Raw genomic sequence first — 15,825 nt, forward strand, 5'->3', positions numbered from 1 at the left:
GCAGGATTTAAATTTTAAAAAGAATGTATTGTTTATTTATTAATTGGCAAAGTTGTTACATTATTTAAAGGGTAAACATTGCAATTAAATGTGGAATAGAATATCTGACAAATGCCCCATGACTCTTCTGACACACACATTTTTTTTTATACAATTTTCAATTACATTTTTGCATAATTTCAGCTCAGTTTTGTTGATATCTTTTCAAATTTCTGCTTTAAATTCAGGAATTGTTCTTATTTTAGTGGCATAAACTTTTGGCTTTACAAATCCCAGAGAAAAAAGTTGCACAGTGTCAGATTTCACAATCTCGGTGGCTAATTCTTATTGCCATTGTGTGAGAGGAGTTGCCCAAGAAACTTCTGTCACAACAATGCGGTTGTTTCATTTGCTGTATGACAGGTGGCACTATCCTGTTGGAACCACATGTCATTCAAATCCATGCTGCCAAAATGAGGCCACAAACCTCTGATATCTCACGATAATGCACACCTTTAATAGTAACTTAATTTTTGGCCTCATTTTTCAAGAAATATAGCTGAAAATTTTTCCAAGTACTCCACCAATCTAAAATCCACACCAAACTGTCACTCATCGGGCATGCATCAGTTGTTCTTTGAACAATCATTTCATTTGGCATGTTCCTCCAACTAAAAATACCATGTAATTTGTGCACAGTCACAGTAAAACTTTCCCCATACTTGTAATACATTTGAATAATCATTACATGTTACTCTCTGATGTATCTCTTCATATTAAGTAACTGAATGTGTTTACCACAAGATGTCATTTCATATGACTCTGCCAACCCAATGGGAAAAAATGGCATGAAATTTAAATCTTAATTTTGGGACACCCTTTATAATGGGTAAATGTGAGACTTGGACAGTTTACCAATGTTTTAATGTATATTATAATATTCTCAGATAATAATTAACATAATTACAATAATTTAAAATGGTAGCATTCTTTTTAGAAGATGCTATATATATATATATAATATATATTAATGAGATTATTGTAATGAAATACCAACGATTGCCTTAAAAATCAGGCTATAAATTGACTAATTAAATGATTGATATAAAGTAATTTGTTACTAGAGGTACCCGTTAGGTGCCATCTCTTATCTAAGTTAATAATTATAATTTAAGTAAATATTAAATAAATTTAGAACCTTCTGGAATAAAAGAACTGACCCGGGATGCGGCTTGAACCCGCAACCTCTGCTTGCCAGTTACGCCACCCGGACCCCGAGAGAAGGAGGTTCCAGAAGGTTCTAAATTTATTTAATATTTACTTAAATTATAATTATTAACTTAGATAAGAGATGGCACCTAATGGGTACCTCTAGTAAGAAATTACTTTATATCAATCATTTAATTAGCCAATTTATAGCCCGATTTTTAAGGCAATTGTTGGTATTTCATTATATACCTTGCCGAGATTATTATAACAACTGTCCATATAGGTTTCATTCTTACAGCATTAATATTAAACTAAACAAATTAGAAAGTTAAAATATTAGGATATTATAGTATCAGAACATATTTTTAAATTACAGAACTTAGATTGTTTTTTTAAAATAAATAAAATTCAATAGAATATGCAAACATTTATAAATAGAAATTCACAAATTGGATCAATAGATGTTGAATGATAAATTTGGCAACAAATAATAATACCAATTATACATGACTGCATATGTTTCGCATTCACTTCCATTTTATTTTGGATTCCTCTTAACTTCTGAATATTTCTTTTATTTTCTAATGTAATCATATACAGTAATCCCTTCATTAATTCTTGTGATTAACATGTTTCTCAAGTTAACAAAGTTCATAAATTGATAAAAAGTTTCAAATAACATGGTTAAAATTCAATTAATACAATGTTATTTTTAAGAATAGATTCATATTTCTGAGCTAAGAATAGATTCATATTTCTGGTAAATGACATGAATGAACACACAGCAAACAGCAATAAGCTGCTATAGATAGTTGTATGCTGAAAAAGAAAAAAAAGACAATCCGAACTATGGTTTCTAAATATTTCTTGAAAAAATATATTGGTTTTCATACCTCACTTTTTATATTTGTTTACATACAATATGCTGTAATCTCTCTAATAAGATTTTGAATGTTGTATATATTCTTAATATATGTTGCAATTATATTTTATTAATAAAAGCAATAATAAAAAGAATATCTTAAAAAGTTAGTAAACACTTTGAAGATTTTGGAATTAATTAAATTAATGTGCATTGATTATATTATTCAATTAGTGCATAATATAGTTTTCATGGGATTCATTAAATATATTAACTGAAGGATTACTGTACATTCTCTGGAGAACTATTTTAACCAGTTCCATTATAATTCATATCTTACATTATTTTGCTGTAATTCTTATTAGCTTGTTGTTGATTGTTTGAAAAACTTTTTCTCCTTGTAAAATTTCTCCTTGTAAAACCAGATTATTGTGGTTAAAATGTGTTTTCATATAAGAAGTTACAGTCATATTTTATGCTTTAATCGTATATTATTTTATACTAAGACTATATATTAACCGAGTTATAATAAAACATTTAATTATTATTAACAGACCAATGTCCACACAATTATGGCATCTGAACAAAAAATGCAAGCTCTTATGCAAATGTTACAAGAAGCAATTGATGAAGCAACTCAGTTAGAAAATTATTTAGATGCTTATGATAATATGTTAAAGGTTTGTTTTCTTTTATTTAATAAATTTTGATTTATTTTTGAATTTTAAAATGATTATAAATTATTTCAGAATGTGCGAGACAGTGTTTTACACATGAAAGAAAAAGATGCTCTTATTCAGATTCAGAATAAGAATAATGTAAAGTTGTTAACAGAATTACAAAATTTAATTGTAAGTAATAAAACAATTAAATGAAAAATAATTGATTACAAATGATAATTATCATTATTATAAATTTATTAATTTATATAAAATAAAATTATAAAATTGAAAATGATATTACATTGATTTTATCTGTTAAAGAACTAATCTTGACAGTCGAAGACTGTAAAGTAGGTATATATAACTGCCAACTCTGATTTTAGCTCCTCCTAATGATTTGTTGTCTTTGTCAACCAAAATAATTTGATTTCTATTGAAAAAAAGCAATATTTTAATTGTTCGAGTATTCTTTGTTTTAGTTAAGCTTTTTTCAGTTTATTTTAACTTTTATATTACTTCACTAAGATGATTGGACAGCAATTTGAAAAAAACTGTAGACCTATAAATTCCCACAGTATGAATGCCCAGTATATAGTCTCAAGAATGGAATTAGATAGATGAAAGTCAGGACCAGATATGGAAAGCTTAGGAGCAGGAGACCCTGATCAACTATATACAAACTTTCAGTTTGTACCAGAAGTCACTTTATTTCAATTAAAAAATTTTCCCCCAAAAGGAGTTAGATGACTGGCACTATTGTAACAGGAAAAGTATGTTGTACAGGGTCAAGCCACTACTAATTTGGGGTGGAGAGCATATATTTTAAATTAAGTTAATTAAAAATATGATTAAAAATTGCAGCCTGGTATTGTGACAATGTCACAATAAATAATTGCTCATTTTTAAAAAATTATAATTATAACTTTGATACTTTTGGCTTTATTTAATTATAGAGTTGATACTTTGACTTACTTATTACAAATGTACAGTCAATCTTGTATATAGCAGAAACCTGGCTACTACGGAAGAATTGCTTGGTCCTGTGGGGATTCCATTATAGACTAGTTTGAGTGTATATCTATAAATGAGAATGTTTGTTTGTTTGCTATGCACTCCAAGGCTGTCCAACCAATTGGTACTAAACGTGGCAGTTCTGTTAACGTACTACTAATTGAGATGACGTCGTATATACTACCCTAAAATATTTATTGGCTTTTTACATATCAATTAATTTTTGTCTCTTTAGATTATCTGAATTTACATGTATTGCCATCTATCAGCAAAAAATTTAAAAAATAATAAACACAATATAATTCGTATCAAAAAGGATATAATTAAAAAAAAGTCAAATATTATATTCATTTAATTAATGCGACAATGATGTAGTGAGGAGTAGATACACTAAATTATTACTTTGATGAGTAGCACATAGCACTCATTTGCATTAACTTGAAACTGTTACACTGGTAGTTAATCGTAGGTTCATGGGTTGGCCACATGGAGTTTTCCAGATTTTCTTCAAGTAAGTAACACCAGTTTCCCATAAAACTTCTCCCGGGAGCAATTCCCTTCGGCAGATCGCCCACATGCCGTGATGCCAAAAATGACATAATACAAAATTACCAGTGAGCACAAAATATGTTTTAAGGAGTTTTCGAGAATGCCGAGTTTAAATTTTGGTCCATTTTTTGGTCCAAATTTCACAAAAAAATGGACCAAACATTTGGTCCATTTTTTTTGTGAAATTTGATTTGTTGTTAGATTACTGTTTGATATTCGGCTGTGAATAGTACTACACAGTACCATTCGCTCAAAATATTAGAGCCACTTGACCAATGAACTTGTGCCATTTCATGCCATCAACGTATCACGAGAAACATGACAATGATATGCTAAAATAACCAAACTCTATATGATTTTTGTTTTAATGTTTGTTGTTATTTTTTGCTTGGGCAATGCCAGACTTATCCGCTAGTATATGTTTGTATGTATGTATAAATATTTTTTTATTTAAGCTTTTTGTTCAAGTTACAATATATATTGCAATTTATGTATTTATTTATGTAGTTTTATAGTATTTTATTTTGGTTCAATTTGAAATGTTTGACATTTTCTAAACTTGTTTTTTTTTTTTTTTTGAATTCTTAATCATCGAATTTATAACATTTGATAGAATTTTTTTTAACTTGAAGATGATCTTTTAATAAGACCAAAAACATTTGTTGTTTTAACTGTCTTGCCAATTAAAAGGTTGTTGACTGTATTAGTTAAGTTTAAAAAAAGTATTTTGTGAAAACGAATTATTTCAAAGATTAATATTTTAATTGCAAATTATATTTTTTCAGAATCAATTAGATCTTTCTCATAACCATAAAATGAGTCTTATCGAAGGAGATTTAAAAAGCCCAGAAGCCATTATGAACTGCACCCTAGCCGCTAAAGCACTTCAGAACGCTATGAATGCCCAGATTCATCCAAGTACGTTAACTTTTGTTCAAATTTTATAGTTAATTAGTAAACTTTTTATGCCATTTTATTAAGCAATTCTATTAAAATTATTTCTTAATTCTTCATTATGTCTTGATCGTTAGGTTTGACAAAAATGGCAGCGTATCAAGAACAGCGAAAACTTTTCGTAAAATTGTGTACGAAATTCTCGGCTAAAATTAAAAGTCATTTGGTTAGTTTGTTTAATCATTTGGTAAGTTTGTATTTAATTTTTTTTTTTTTTTAGTGTTAATTAAGTTTATAGGAAATACAAATTGTAATTTAAATGAGAAAAGACTTTTAACATCCATTTATATATTGCTGTTTTGTATTTTTATTTGGTTATAACCTAACCTTGGTTTGTTTTTATTTTTAAATTTTGGTTACAACCTATTAGGTTAGTAAGTTTGATTGGATAATTTAATAATGAAATGCAAGTGTTTGCTATTGAATTTGGAGATTTATTTATATATAGACATAGAAAATGTAGCCACATTTTAATTACAATTATAATTAGAATCAATGTATCATATTGATAACTATATGTTAAAGATTAATTACTTTTCAAAGATTTGAAAGTATTAAATCTGATTTAGAATATTCCTGATTATTTTCATAATTAAATAAAAATAATAATCTTTACTATATTGAATTCATTAATTTTTTTAACATTTCTTTATTTTTTAGGGCAATGAATTAGGAGAAACTCTGAGTTTCTTTGCTCAAGAATTAACTTTGCCAACCCACACTGCTTGTCATAATGAATTATTACCATATACAGAGTTAATACATTGGTTAAAAGTTGCAGATTATTCATGCTTTTCTCATTTAGTTGAGGTAAAATGTTTAATTTTATTAAATATTTAAGAAAATTTATCAATGTCAATTTTTAAAAAAGGATGGCAGACACAATTGTGTAAAAATTAGAGATATATAAGTACAGTTGACTCTGCATAAGTCGACACCCGGATAACTTGACACTCGTCGGTTATGTAGTCAGTTTTTTGTGGTCCCGGCTGACTTACATAGGCATTAATGTTATTAACCTTAAAAAACTCGGTTTACTCGACATTGTTTAACTCGTCACCGCTGGATAAATCAACATACTTTTTCTGTTTCATACTTTTTAGAATTCTGAAGTTGACTCCCCCCCCTGAAAAATGAGTTCACACCGTACAATAAGCTGTGCGGTGTGAACTCATTTTTCAGGGGGGAGTCAACTTATCAGAATTCTAAAAAGTATGTTGATTTATCCAGCGGTGTCGAGTTAAACAATGTCGAGTAAACCGAGTTTTTTAAGGTTAATAACATTAATGCCTATGTAAGTCGGCCGGGACCACAAAAAACTGACTACATAACCGACGAGTGTCGACTTATGCGGAGTCGACTGTATTTTAAATAGTGTATATAAAATTTATAGCAAAATTCTGAACACCAGAATTTCAGATTTTAGATAAAATCCTACTCAAAGTACAGAATGCATTTAGAAATGGATATTCTTTTATTAATTGTATATGTATCTTGAAACAATTTATAGGAATTCCAAGAATTCAATAAGTTCTGTCAGAAAAAGATTATCATCCATTATGTAAGAAATTGTACTGTCTTTCGGCATTAAATTTATTTGTTTGATGAATTAAACAGTGTTTAATTCATCAAACAAATAAATTTAATGCTGAAAGATGATAAATTTCTTACATTTAGTATATTTGGCGTCATAAGTGAGAATATAAAGTTTTATTATCATACAAGGTGTGAGACAGAGATATATGTTATTGCTTCATTGTTTAATATATAAATTAATGAATTGATAGAGGAATTGAAAAAACTAGCACCACTAACCTTCAAAATATACATCAATGCAATAATTTATGCAGATGGCATTACCATTATTGAAACTAAAAAGTTGAAGACAATTTAAAAAGTTTAATATTTGCATTACATCAGTTAAGCAGCAAATATAAAAATTTCTTTCCAAAAGACAAAAACAATAGAATTTACAGGAAGAGATGTAGTCAAATCAAAAACAATCTTAGACTAAAATACTATCAAGTAAGTCTTCAAATTTAATTATTTTGAGACAGTTGCAGGAATTACCATTTAAACTACAGAATAACTATGTACAGAATAAATTTATCTTGTCAATAATCTAAAGAATAAGTCATGCATTAGTTTGACTTAGCAGGTAGCTTAGGAACAATTAGTTAAAAAAAATTCTTACAGAGCAGTCATGTTACCAAGAACAATGCTATAGAAGATGGAGTGAAAAGTGTGGGACAGATTGGAGTGTCAAAAAAATATATTAACGTATCCTATATTTGGTATATATTATCTAGAATATTACATTAAAATATAAAATTTACTCCATAGAAAACCATTAAAAAACGAATAACAATGAATGCCTGCAAAAATTATTTTATTTCTTATATTTTCCTAAGAAAATATGATTTTAGAAAGCAAAGAATGTCTCTAGATTTATTGCTCAACTGTGTCCTTATTTTGCACACAAAATTGCCAGAAATAGAAAAAACTCTCTCACTTGCTACTGAGCTGGGTTTAATCATCTTTGAAGCATTAAATAATAAATCAAAATTTTCCATTATTCTGTTTGTACCCTCTAATACTAAAAACTACTTGTTTAGTGTCCTTGAGCTGGATGAAGTCACTTTTTAAAGTTTTTGAAGATATTTATGTAATTGATCTTGCGCGACCCGATTTTGGGGGCTGTATTCGCGAAGGGTTGCTTGTAGAAGTGTAGTTAGTTCCTTTGACTTCTTCGTTCCTATGGATATGCTCTACAGCTCTGATAAGGTCCCAATTGTCTCATTCGGAGCTTGAATTGGGCCAAATTTTAGGCATAGGGGGATTTTTTTGTTTTGTAATTAGTTTTATGAAACTTAGTATTTTACAATATTTCTGTTTTTTGGCAGAGACGATTGTGTGTCAAAATGTTGATGTTTTTAATCAAATAATTAATTAATTTTTATGTTTTAGTTATAGGCTCAAAAATCGGTTTTTCAAGACCGGGTTTTAAGAATCGACATCATTCTTGACATTGATCTCAAGTTGATTCTTTCCATAGGCAGACTATACTGATTTTAAATACAGTATTTATCATTCTCTGTTGAGTTGTTGTTTAATCTGATTGTAAATTATTTTATAGTTGACAGGATAGATTGACTTTTTTATTTTCAGTTTTATTAACTTCTTTTATATATAATTTATTAAGATCTTTAGTTTTTCAAGTGTATCTTTTTTGTAAACATAATCCAAAAGTAATTATTACTATTATACAATAAAACAAAAAACATTTCTTCTTATCTTCTACTACATTTCAATTGCAAAATTAATATTTTATAATAATTTTTTTCAAAAACAGGTGTACACTTCATCTCTAAGTAAGTTGTATGAAAAAGAGATTAAGAATTTTTTTGAATTGGCTAAGGAAAGGATATCTGGTAAAAGTGCAGATAAAAGAGGTAATTGGATACGAGAAAACCATTCAATTATTTTGTCCAGTTAATTTAAATGATGGTTTCTTTAGCTCGCGTGTCGGGCTCGAGTCAAGATTTAGGAGGTAAAGTAAGCACGAAACAGTGGTCGTCTTCGTTGCTGGGAATGGATCCGGAACATTTTGGTTCGGAACTAGATTTGGCAGAAAGAGAACTGTTTGATAAGGTAAAACACTTATCGTATATAACGGTATGATTTTAAATGTTTTTTATGTCGCTCCATAAATATTATTGTTACAGTTGATTGAACAAATGCTGAGTGCTTTGGAGCCAGTTTGTTTAGCAGAACAAAACTTCTGCATTAAATTTTTTGGTCTCGGTTCTGACATTCATTCCTCGTCCTCTCACGTCAGTCAGGTTGTAAAACATACTTATTATTGTTCATTGATACTTTTATTAAATAGCATAATTTAAAAAGTTTGTTAAATATTTCTATTTCAGCTTTCGAATCAACCAAATATGGTTAGTCGTACTCCGAGTTGTTCCAACCTAAGCAGAACAAACAGCGAAGAATTGTTGTCGAATGCACAAAAGTAAATATTTGTTATTTTAAATTTTTAGAAAATTATTGAGAGATAAATATACATCATTATTTAATATTTGTTTTTGATATAAATTTACTTCCTAATATGAGGGAAAATTAATAAGTAAGTATAATTTTCGTATGACACTGTTACAAAATAACATGGAAGAATAAAACAATACATATTTTTTATGTGGTCTCCCTTCTGTCATATGGTCCACCAGTGTACAAGCCTCAAGATGCTTTCCAAAAAAGTTATTTTAGTTGAACCTTATACCAAGTCCACACCACCACCTTATGCATAATGTTGTAGGCCAGTTTGTGACTCATGTTATAAGTCAATAATTCCCATATTATTTATTTTTAGAATGAAATTTATAATATCATAACAGTTATATATATATATATACAGGATGTCCCAGAATAACTTCTGCAGTTGTTGGTACATTACACACTCCACAAGGTTAGAAGCAAGTTTATTAATGCTAAACTATAATGGGAATAATCAATCTCACAACTTCCTTACTTCTTCCAGCAATACTTTATTAGAAACAACTGTTTTTGGTCTAGTTTATGGACAAGCTTCAGGTTCCACACATTTAAATTGAACAGTTTTACGAGTGAGAAGTAAGGAAAGTATGAGATTGGTTATTATTAAGATAAGTTCCAGCTTTGAATGACACATTGCTGTAGTGGGAATTGAACATAATGACATGTGGATACTTCCTGTGGACTTCACAATAAAATGGGAGCTCTTTACCGTCACACCAGAGGCATTTAGTTGCAGAAGTTATTCTGGAACACCCTGCACGTAATGTGCGTTTTAAAAGATTAAATACTCATAGTACCGGCCGCTTTCATTTTACACGATTTGGTTTATGCCAACTGACGACGATGTGGATTTCAAATTTTTTCCACATTGTGTAGAATATTTTTTGCAACTGCTAAATGCAAATATTTAAATTCATGCAAATGTCTCTGATAGCACTTAGTAATTTGCAGGTGACATTTTCCTTTTAGCAAACTAAAGTCTCCAATCAGATAAATGTCGAAATAAGTATCTCTTCTGCTTTCATCTGTTGGGTTTGGCTGTCGCGTTCTAACTAACCATTCCAGAAATATCAGAAAAGAAGAGCCGAACCCGAAAAGACAAGAGTTGCTTAGTTCGACATTTGTACGATTTGTGACTTTAGTTGTTAAAAAAAAAATATAACCCTTAATCTACACCTTCCTATTCTTTGTCTTTTATTCAAAAATTAATTCTTTGCCTTGTACAATGTTTAATTATGAATTCAGATAGACAAAGTGTTCTAATTCCAATATAGTAAGGTTCGCTTCATTAAGTTGTTCGTTGGTTCGTTCGCTCGCTTACTCGACAGCTTACCTCTAGCAAGCCTTACGATGTGAGGAAACCTCTAAGAACTCTGATACCGGCAAGTTTCTGGGTTAATATTTTCTTTGTTCTCCTCACCATTAACTGCTACATTTATGAATTTAATGTATTATATCACAATTTGCAACAATAATTACTATTTATTTATTTTCATTAAATCTAGGTAATGATATTATTGTTAATAAATAGTTTAATTGAATTAGAATTGAGTTTTTAAATAGAATGTCTCTAGTTTAATGAGCATTACCTCTAAATATAAGCAAATGTCTCTGATGAAAGTGAGTTAGATAATAAATATATTTTAATCAAATATTTTGTACTTCTCAACGCTGATACCAATGTTTCTTTTTCAAGGAAACAAATCAACGAAGAATTAAGGTAAGGTTAATTGATATTTACCAAGTTTTTATTCGTTTAATTGATTTAAACGTCCAATTTCAGGAAAATGATGGCCGAACTGTTTGCAGTTTTAGAACCGGAACTAACAAATTTCATTACATTTTATGACAAAATGGACGGTTTGTAAGTATTTCTCACCTTTTTTATTTTAATAATTATGTACAATGTGCACAGACATTTAACATTTATACAATGATTGCTTTGTTTTATCATTGTTACACCAAGTGTTATTAAATATAACTAACGTGTATTTACGTAACGAAACTTGCATGCCGTATAAAAATAAAAACACAAAGATTGGCATCGAAACCGGAAGAAAAATACAACGTGTAAGAAAAAACAAATACTTGGTCGTAAATAATTTGTATTTGACACGTCAATCAACAATTATAATAATTCATTTTCCCGTAAAGTCTTAGTTTGAAATTTTGTGTTTTCGTATACATAATTTATCAAATGAACATTTATCATTATATTTAATTTTGATGTGTTTTAATATTTACAATGACGTGTGTCTACGTGCATAATTTGAACAATTTACGAGTCAAATCTCGATAAAGCACCCTTCTAAATAGCACAAACTCGCAAATATTCGCGAAGAATTAATTAGACAATCCTTTGGTATCCGCGAATTACTAAACGTATAATTTTGCATAGCACGTAGAATATTCATTTATTTATTTTAACATTTAAAATCTTTCTAAGCTATTCCATGTATCTGTTGGTTCGACTGAGTCAGCACGTGATGTCCGCCCAAGACACGGGATCGTTCCTGAGTAAAATATTTGGCATCGCACTGGTACAGGCCAAGAGAAATTTTGACAAGTTCATGGTAAGAAATACTTTATTCTAACAAAACCGACAACAATACTCACAATTTAATTATTAATGCTTTCGATAACTCAAATTATTTTAAAAATCAAAGACTTTAAGGTTTTATCATCATTACCGAACAAAAACAGATTTATTTCATTTTCTTATATTATACGACTATACCACGAATAAATTGAAATTAGCAAGTAAACCAATTATTATTTTTATAAATCGTCACAATACGAAATTTTTTAATCCGGCGAATTTAGCATAAATAAATAAATTACTCGCGACATTAGTTCCAATTTCGTATTAGGACAAGTAACAAATTGTCGAGTAAGACGAGAAAATCTTCGTCCCTTAAAGTTTAACGAGAGAATTTCCCGTCAAACCGGCACTTATTATCGGCCGGGCGAGTTCGCCGGCGACACCGGTCTACGATAAAGAAATCTAAAATAAAATATTAACAAAGCGATTTATAATTAATTTATTCCCGCGTCGCATCGGGACCGGCACGGTAGGATCTCGGTCGCAGTCCCCGATTCCTAATCAAAGATACGCTAAAGTAGCCGGCGTCGGGTTCTTTGCCACCCGGATTATTCGTTCGAAAGGAGAGGAACGCATTTCGGAGTTACACCGAGCCGGGCATAAAAAAATTGTTCGGTCGGGTACCGTACGGACCGGCTTTTTTGGGATTTTATGCTAAAACGAAAGTTCCGTTTAACAAGAAATTAATTTCTGCTTTAATAAGATTACTTTTAAAATTTTAGATTTTAACAAAACTCTATTTGCAAGAAGGAAGAACGAATTTGTGTGTGTACTCGAATAATATAAAAGAAAATATAATTATTAATTTTTATTCCTTTCTTTACGTTCGCCTCTATTCCAAATCATTTTTCTTCTTTCATTGCAAGTATTGGAAACACAATAGTTGCAAGCCCGCTACTGTATATAATATAGTTACCATACATTAGCCAATATATGAAGAATCGGTGGAAACAACCAAACCTCTGGATTATATTCGGATTTTCACTGGACAATTACTAACCTAGTTCCATATTCTATCAAAATATATTACATTATTTATTTTCTTAATTAAAGAATTAGCTTTGGTAAATACGCGTAGGTTTTCCAAATCAAATTGAAAAATTTACATATTTCGTATCTTTAGTTGTCTCAAATTAAATCCATCGAAGAAGCGAAAGTCTCCAAGAAATCGAAATGCGGCATTCTCCCATTTGTTAAAAATTTCGAGGTAAAATAATTTATTCTTGCACAAAATTTTATGTTTTTTTTAAAAAAAAAGACTAAGAATTTTCTGTTCTATTTGAAAGGATTTCGCCCTCCAAGCCGAGACCATATTTAAAGAATCGGAACGTCGTACGGACTTGGATCGTTGGTACACCAAGTTAATCCACGCCATGTTCGACGAGATAGCCAGGGTGGCCATAGAACACCAAAAAACGCCGCAGGAAGTGGTGCTAATGGGTAAATTTACCGGTGCGGCCAATGAAAAGACACTTAAGAATATTAAATTCTCCATTATTATTTGTTTTTTTAGAAAATTTTCATCATTTATATACTTTGTTATACCAATTGAAAATCGGTTGCTTGGAAAGCGAAAGGAAGGAAGCCAAACAGAAGTACAACGAGGCCCTACAGGCCTACGTCACGCATTATTTTGGACGTCCTTTGGAAAAGTTAAACGTAAGAGACTTACTCGAGTTACGGCCAAGCGGTTTAATTTTTGCGGCCGAATAATTTTCTTTCCGTCGGTAACAGTTATTCTTCGAAGGTGTTCAGTCGAAGGTGGCCCAAGGCGTCAAAGAAGAGGAAGTGGGCTATCAATTAGCATTTAGTAAGCAGGAATTGAGAAAAGTCATCAAGGAATATCCCGGAAAAGAAGTATTTTTTTTCTTTTGAGTCAATTTTTATAATTTATACATCTATAAATGGTTTTCTAAATTCGAGTCTGTGTTCCATTAGGTTAAGAAAGGTCTGGAGAATTTATACAGAAAAGTGGAAAAGCATCTTTGCGAAGAAGAAAATCTGCTTCAAGTAATTATATTCTTTTACTACAAATTAATTATTTAAAAATACCATTTCGTTGTTTGGGATGTCGTAAGGTTACTTCTTTTACCGTTATTTATATAACATAAGGAAAGAATGGCCGTCGGTCGAAAAATGACCCCCCTCCCATGATTTGTATATTTTTGGCCTTAGGACACCTCGAAACGTAGAGAAATATAAAAAAAACAAAAAACCATTTTTTTATGCCTGTTGCGGGCTTGTCGAACCCGCGACGGGTCCCCGAGTGGATAAAAGCACCTAACGCCGGTCGTGTGTTTGCCGCGTTTTCTTCGGGCCATTAACACCTAAACGGGCCGGTTCTCCCATCTAATTTGGGCCCCCTCGGAAAACCCTCTCGGGAGGGAGGAATTATATGCATTCGCGGGTTTACGAAGAGTTTGGCCAGGTCCACAATGGAGACTGTTGCGCGACGGAGGTTTGGCCTATCGGTTTATGAAAAATGAGCGGATCCACGCTTTTATAGTCTCGAATAGCAATTTTTTTTTTCTCAAAAAACGAATTATTTAAGAAAAATAACTTAATAGTCCCGAGATTTTAGATTTCGTTACAAAAATTTGTATTTTAATTGATTTTTCTAAAGTACAGCAGACAACACACAATTGTAGCACGCGTGCACGTATACAAACTTGGGAAATTTTGATGCGTGAGACTTTTAATCCGGGAAAATATTAGAATTCTTTCCAAGACCGTTCTGGTTCATTTAAATCGAATAAACGTAACGCGTACCCTTTGATATTAGTCTCTCTTCAAAACACCAACAATTTTCATCCGTTTGATTGCATCTTCTGTTTTTTGCCTGTTTGTTAAGCGCGAGAATTGCTTGTTAAAAATGGCCTCCGACAAAGTTAACGGTAAAGATCCAGTAAATTGAAAACTAGGATCTGCTAAGTGCCGAATCTGGACTTATTCCGGGCGAAATCGAATAGTTGTTAAACGAACGCAGCCGCGATCGTCGATTAGAAACAATGGCAATCGATTTAATAATAGCGGGCACATTTTTGACCGGTTACGTTCAAAAAAATATGCAAACCTCATAAATACGGGAGAAGTCGAAATCGCGAGTGTTTAAGCACCCATTTTTCTAATAATGACGCTCCTACTTCATCGGAGTAACCGCGTTTTTTTACTTTTAGTAATATACGTAAGAAGCGTGGTGGAACCGCTCGATACCCCATCAAAAACCAAACACTTACGCCCTCCGGCCTTCGGGGAGGGGTTATCTGTGTCTGGTACATAAAATTCGGTCTTCGTTAGTGTTTTTTACCATAAAGGTCAAAAATGGAGCAGTTAGTGGGACTAAATAAGTAGTAATGGTCTCCTCTGTGGTCTGACAGATGGAGGAGAGACATCCCGTTACATTTTATCTTATTAAAAAACCTATCGCGAAATTCGGGAATAATTAATCGTTAATGTGTTTGACAGGTGGTGTGGCATTCCATGCAAGACGAGTTCATTCGTCAGTACAAGTACATCGAGAGTCTGATCGAGCGTTGTTATCCGGGTTCCATGATAACGCTGGAATTCTCCATCGTGGACATTTTGAATTTCTTCTCCGACATCGCTCGTTCTCATTAAGTTATTCTCATTCCTCCGTAATTAAATTTTGTTACATAAATTAAAAATACGTAAACACGTAGTTATTCGGCGTTACCGTAGATTTCTCATTTAACCGGGCGTAACGTAATTTACCGTACGTTTGCCGAGGTCGAAACTAATTTGCGGGCGTGCGAAATGCCAATTTTTCAAATTGACAGCGACCCTACGACGTTATAACGTAATTAACAAAATAACGTTGGGTATTCTCTAGTACAATTGAGGGGGTCGGTCCGGGATACGCGTTACGTAATTTCGAAAGAGAGTAGGCGCCAACGGGGTGTTAGTCGAAAAGTAAAAAT

General features: G+C 31.2%; 1 protein-coding gene across 1 annotated transcript in view; it reads left to right on the forward strand.

The window, feature by feature from the left end:
- The window catches only part of Sec3 (exocyst complex component Sec3), a 29,631-nt gene extending 14,065 nt beyond the window's left edge, over positions 1-15,566 (forward strand). The window contains exons 7-24 of the mRNA XM_067269087.1: positions 2,605-2,730; positions 2,800-2,901; positions 5,058-5,190; positions 5,304-5,413; positions 5,887-6,036; positions 8,579-8,678; positions 8,744-8,877; positions 8,952-9,068; positions 9,153-9,244; positions 10,982-11,005; positions 11,069-11,149; positions 11,732-11,858; positions 13,011-13,094; positions 13,174-13,327; positions 13,401-13,546; positions 13,622-13,744; positions 13,826-13,897; positions 15,353-15,566. Coding sequence (XP_067125188.1) covers positions 2,605-2,730; positions 2,800-2,901; positions 5,058-5,190; positions 5,304-5,413; positions 5,887-6,036; positions 8,579-8,678; positions 8,744-8,877; positions 8,952-9,068; positions 9,153-9,244; positions 10,982-11,005; positions 11,069-11,149; positions 11,732-11,858; positions 13,011-13,094; positions 13,174-13,327; positions 13,401-13,546; positions 13,622-13,744; positions 13,826-13,897; positions 15,353-15,505 — 2,028 coding nt within the window. The 3' untranslated portion in view covers positions 15,506-15,566. The remainder of the gene's footprint in view (positions 1-2,604; positions 2,731-2,799; positions 2,902-5,057; positions 5,191-5,303; positions 5,414-5,886; positions 6,037-8,578; positions 8,679-8,743; positions 8,878-8,951; positions 9,069-9,152; positions 9,245-10,981; positions 11,006-11,068; positions 11,150-11,731; positions 11,859-13,010; positions 13,095-13,173; positions 13,328-13,400; positions 13,547-13,621; positions 13,745-13,825; positions 13,898-15,352) is intronic.
- The last annotated feature ends 259 nt before the right edge of the window (positions 15,567-15,825 follow it).

Source organism: Centruroides vittatus, unplaced genomic scaffold (genome assembly GCF_030686945.1).
Source record: "Centruroides vittatus isolate TY-2023 unplaced genomic scaffold, ASM3068694v2 contig_345, whole genome shotgun sequence".
NCBI classification, from domain to species: Eukaryota; Metazoa; Arthropoda; class Arachnida; order Scorpiones; family Buthidae; genus Centruroides; species Centruroides vittatus.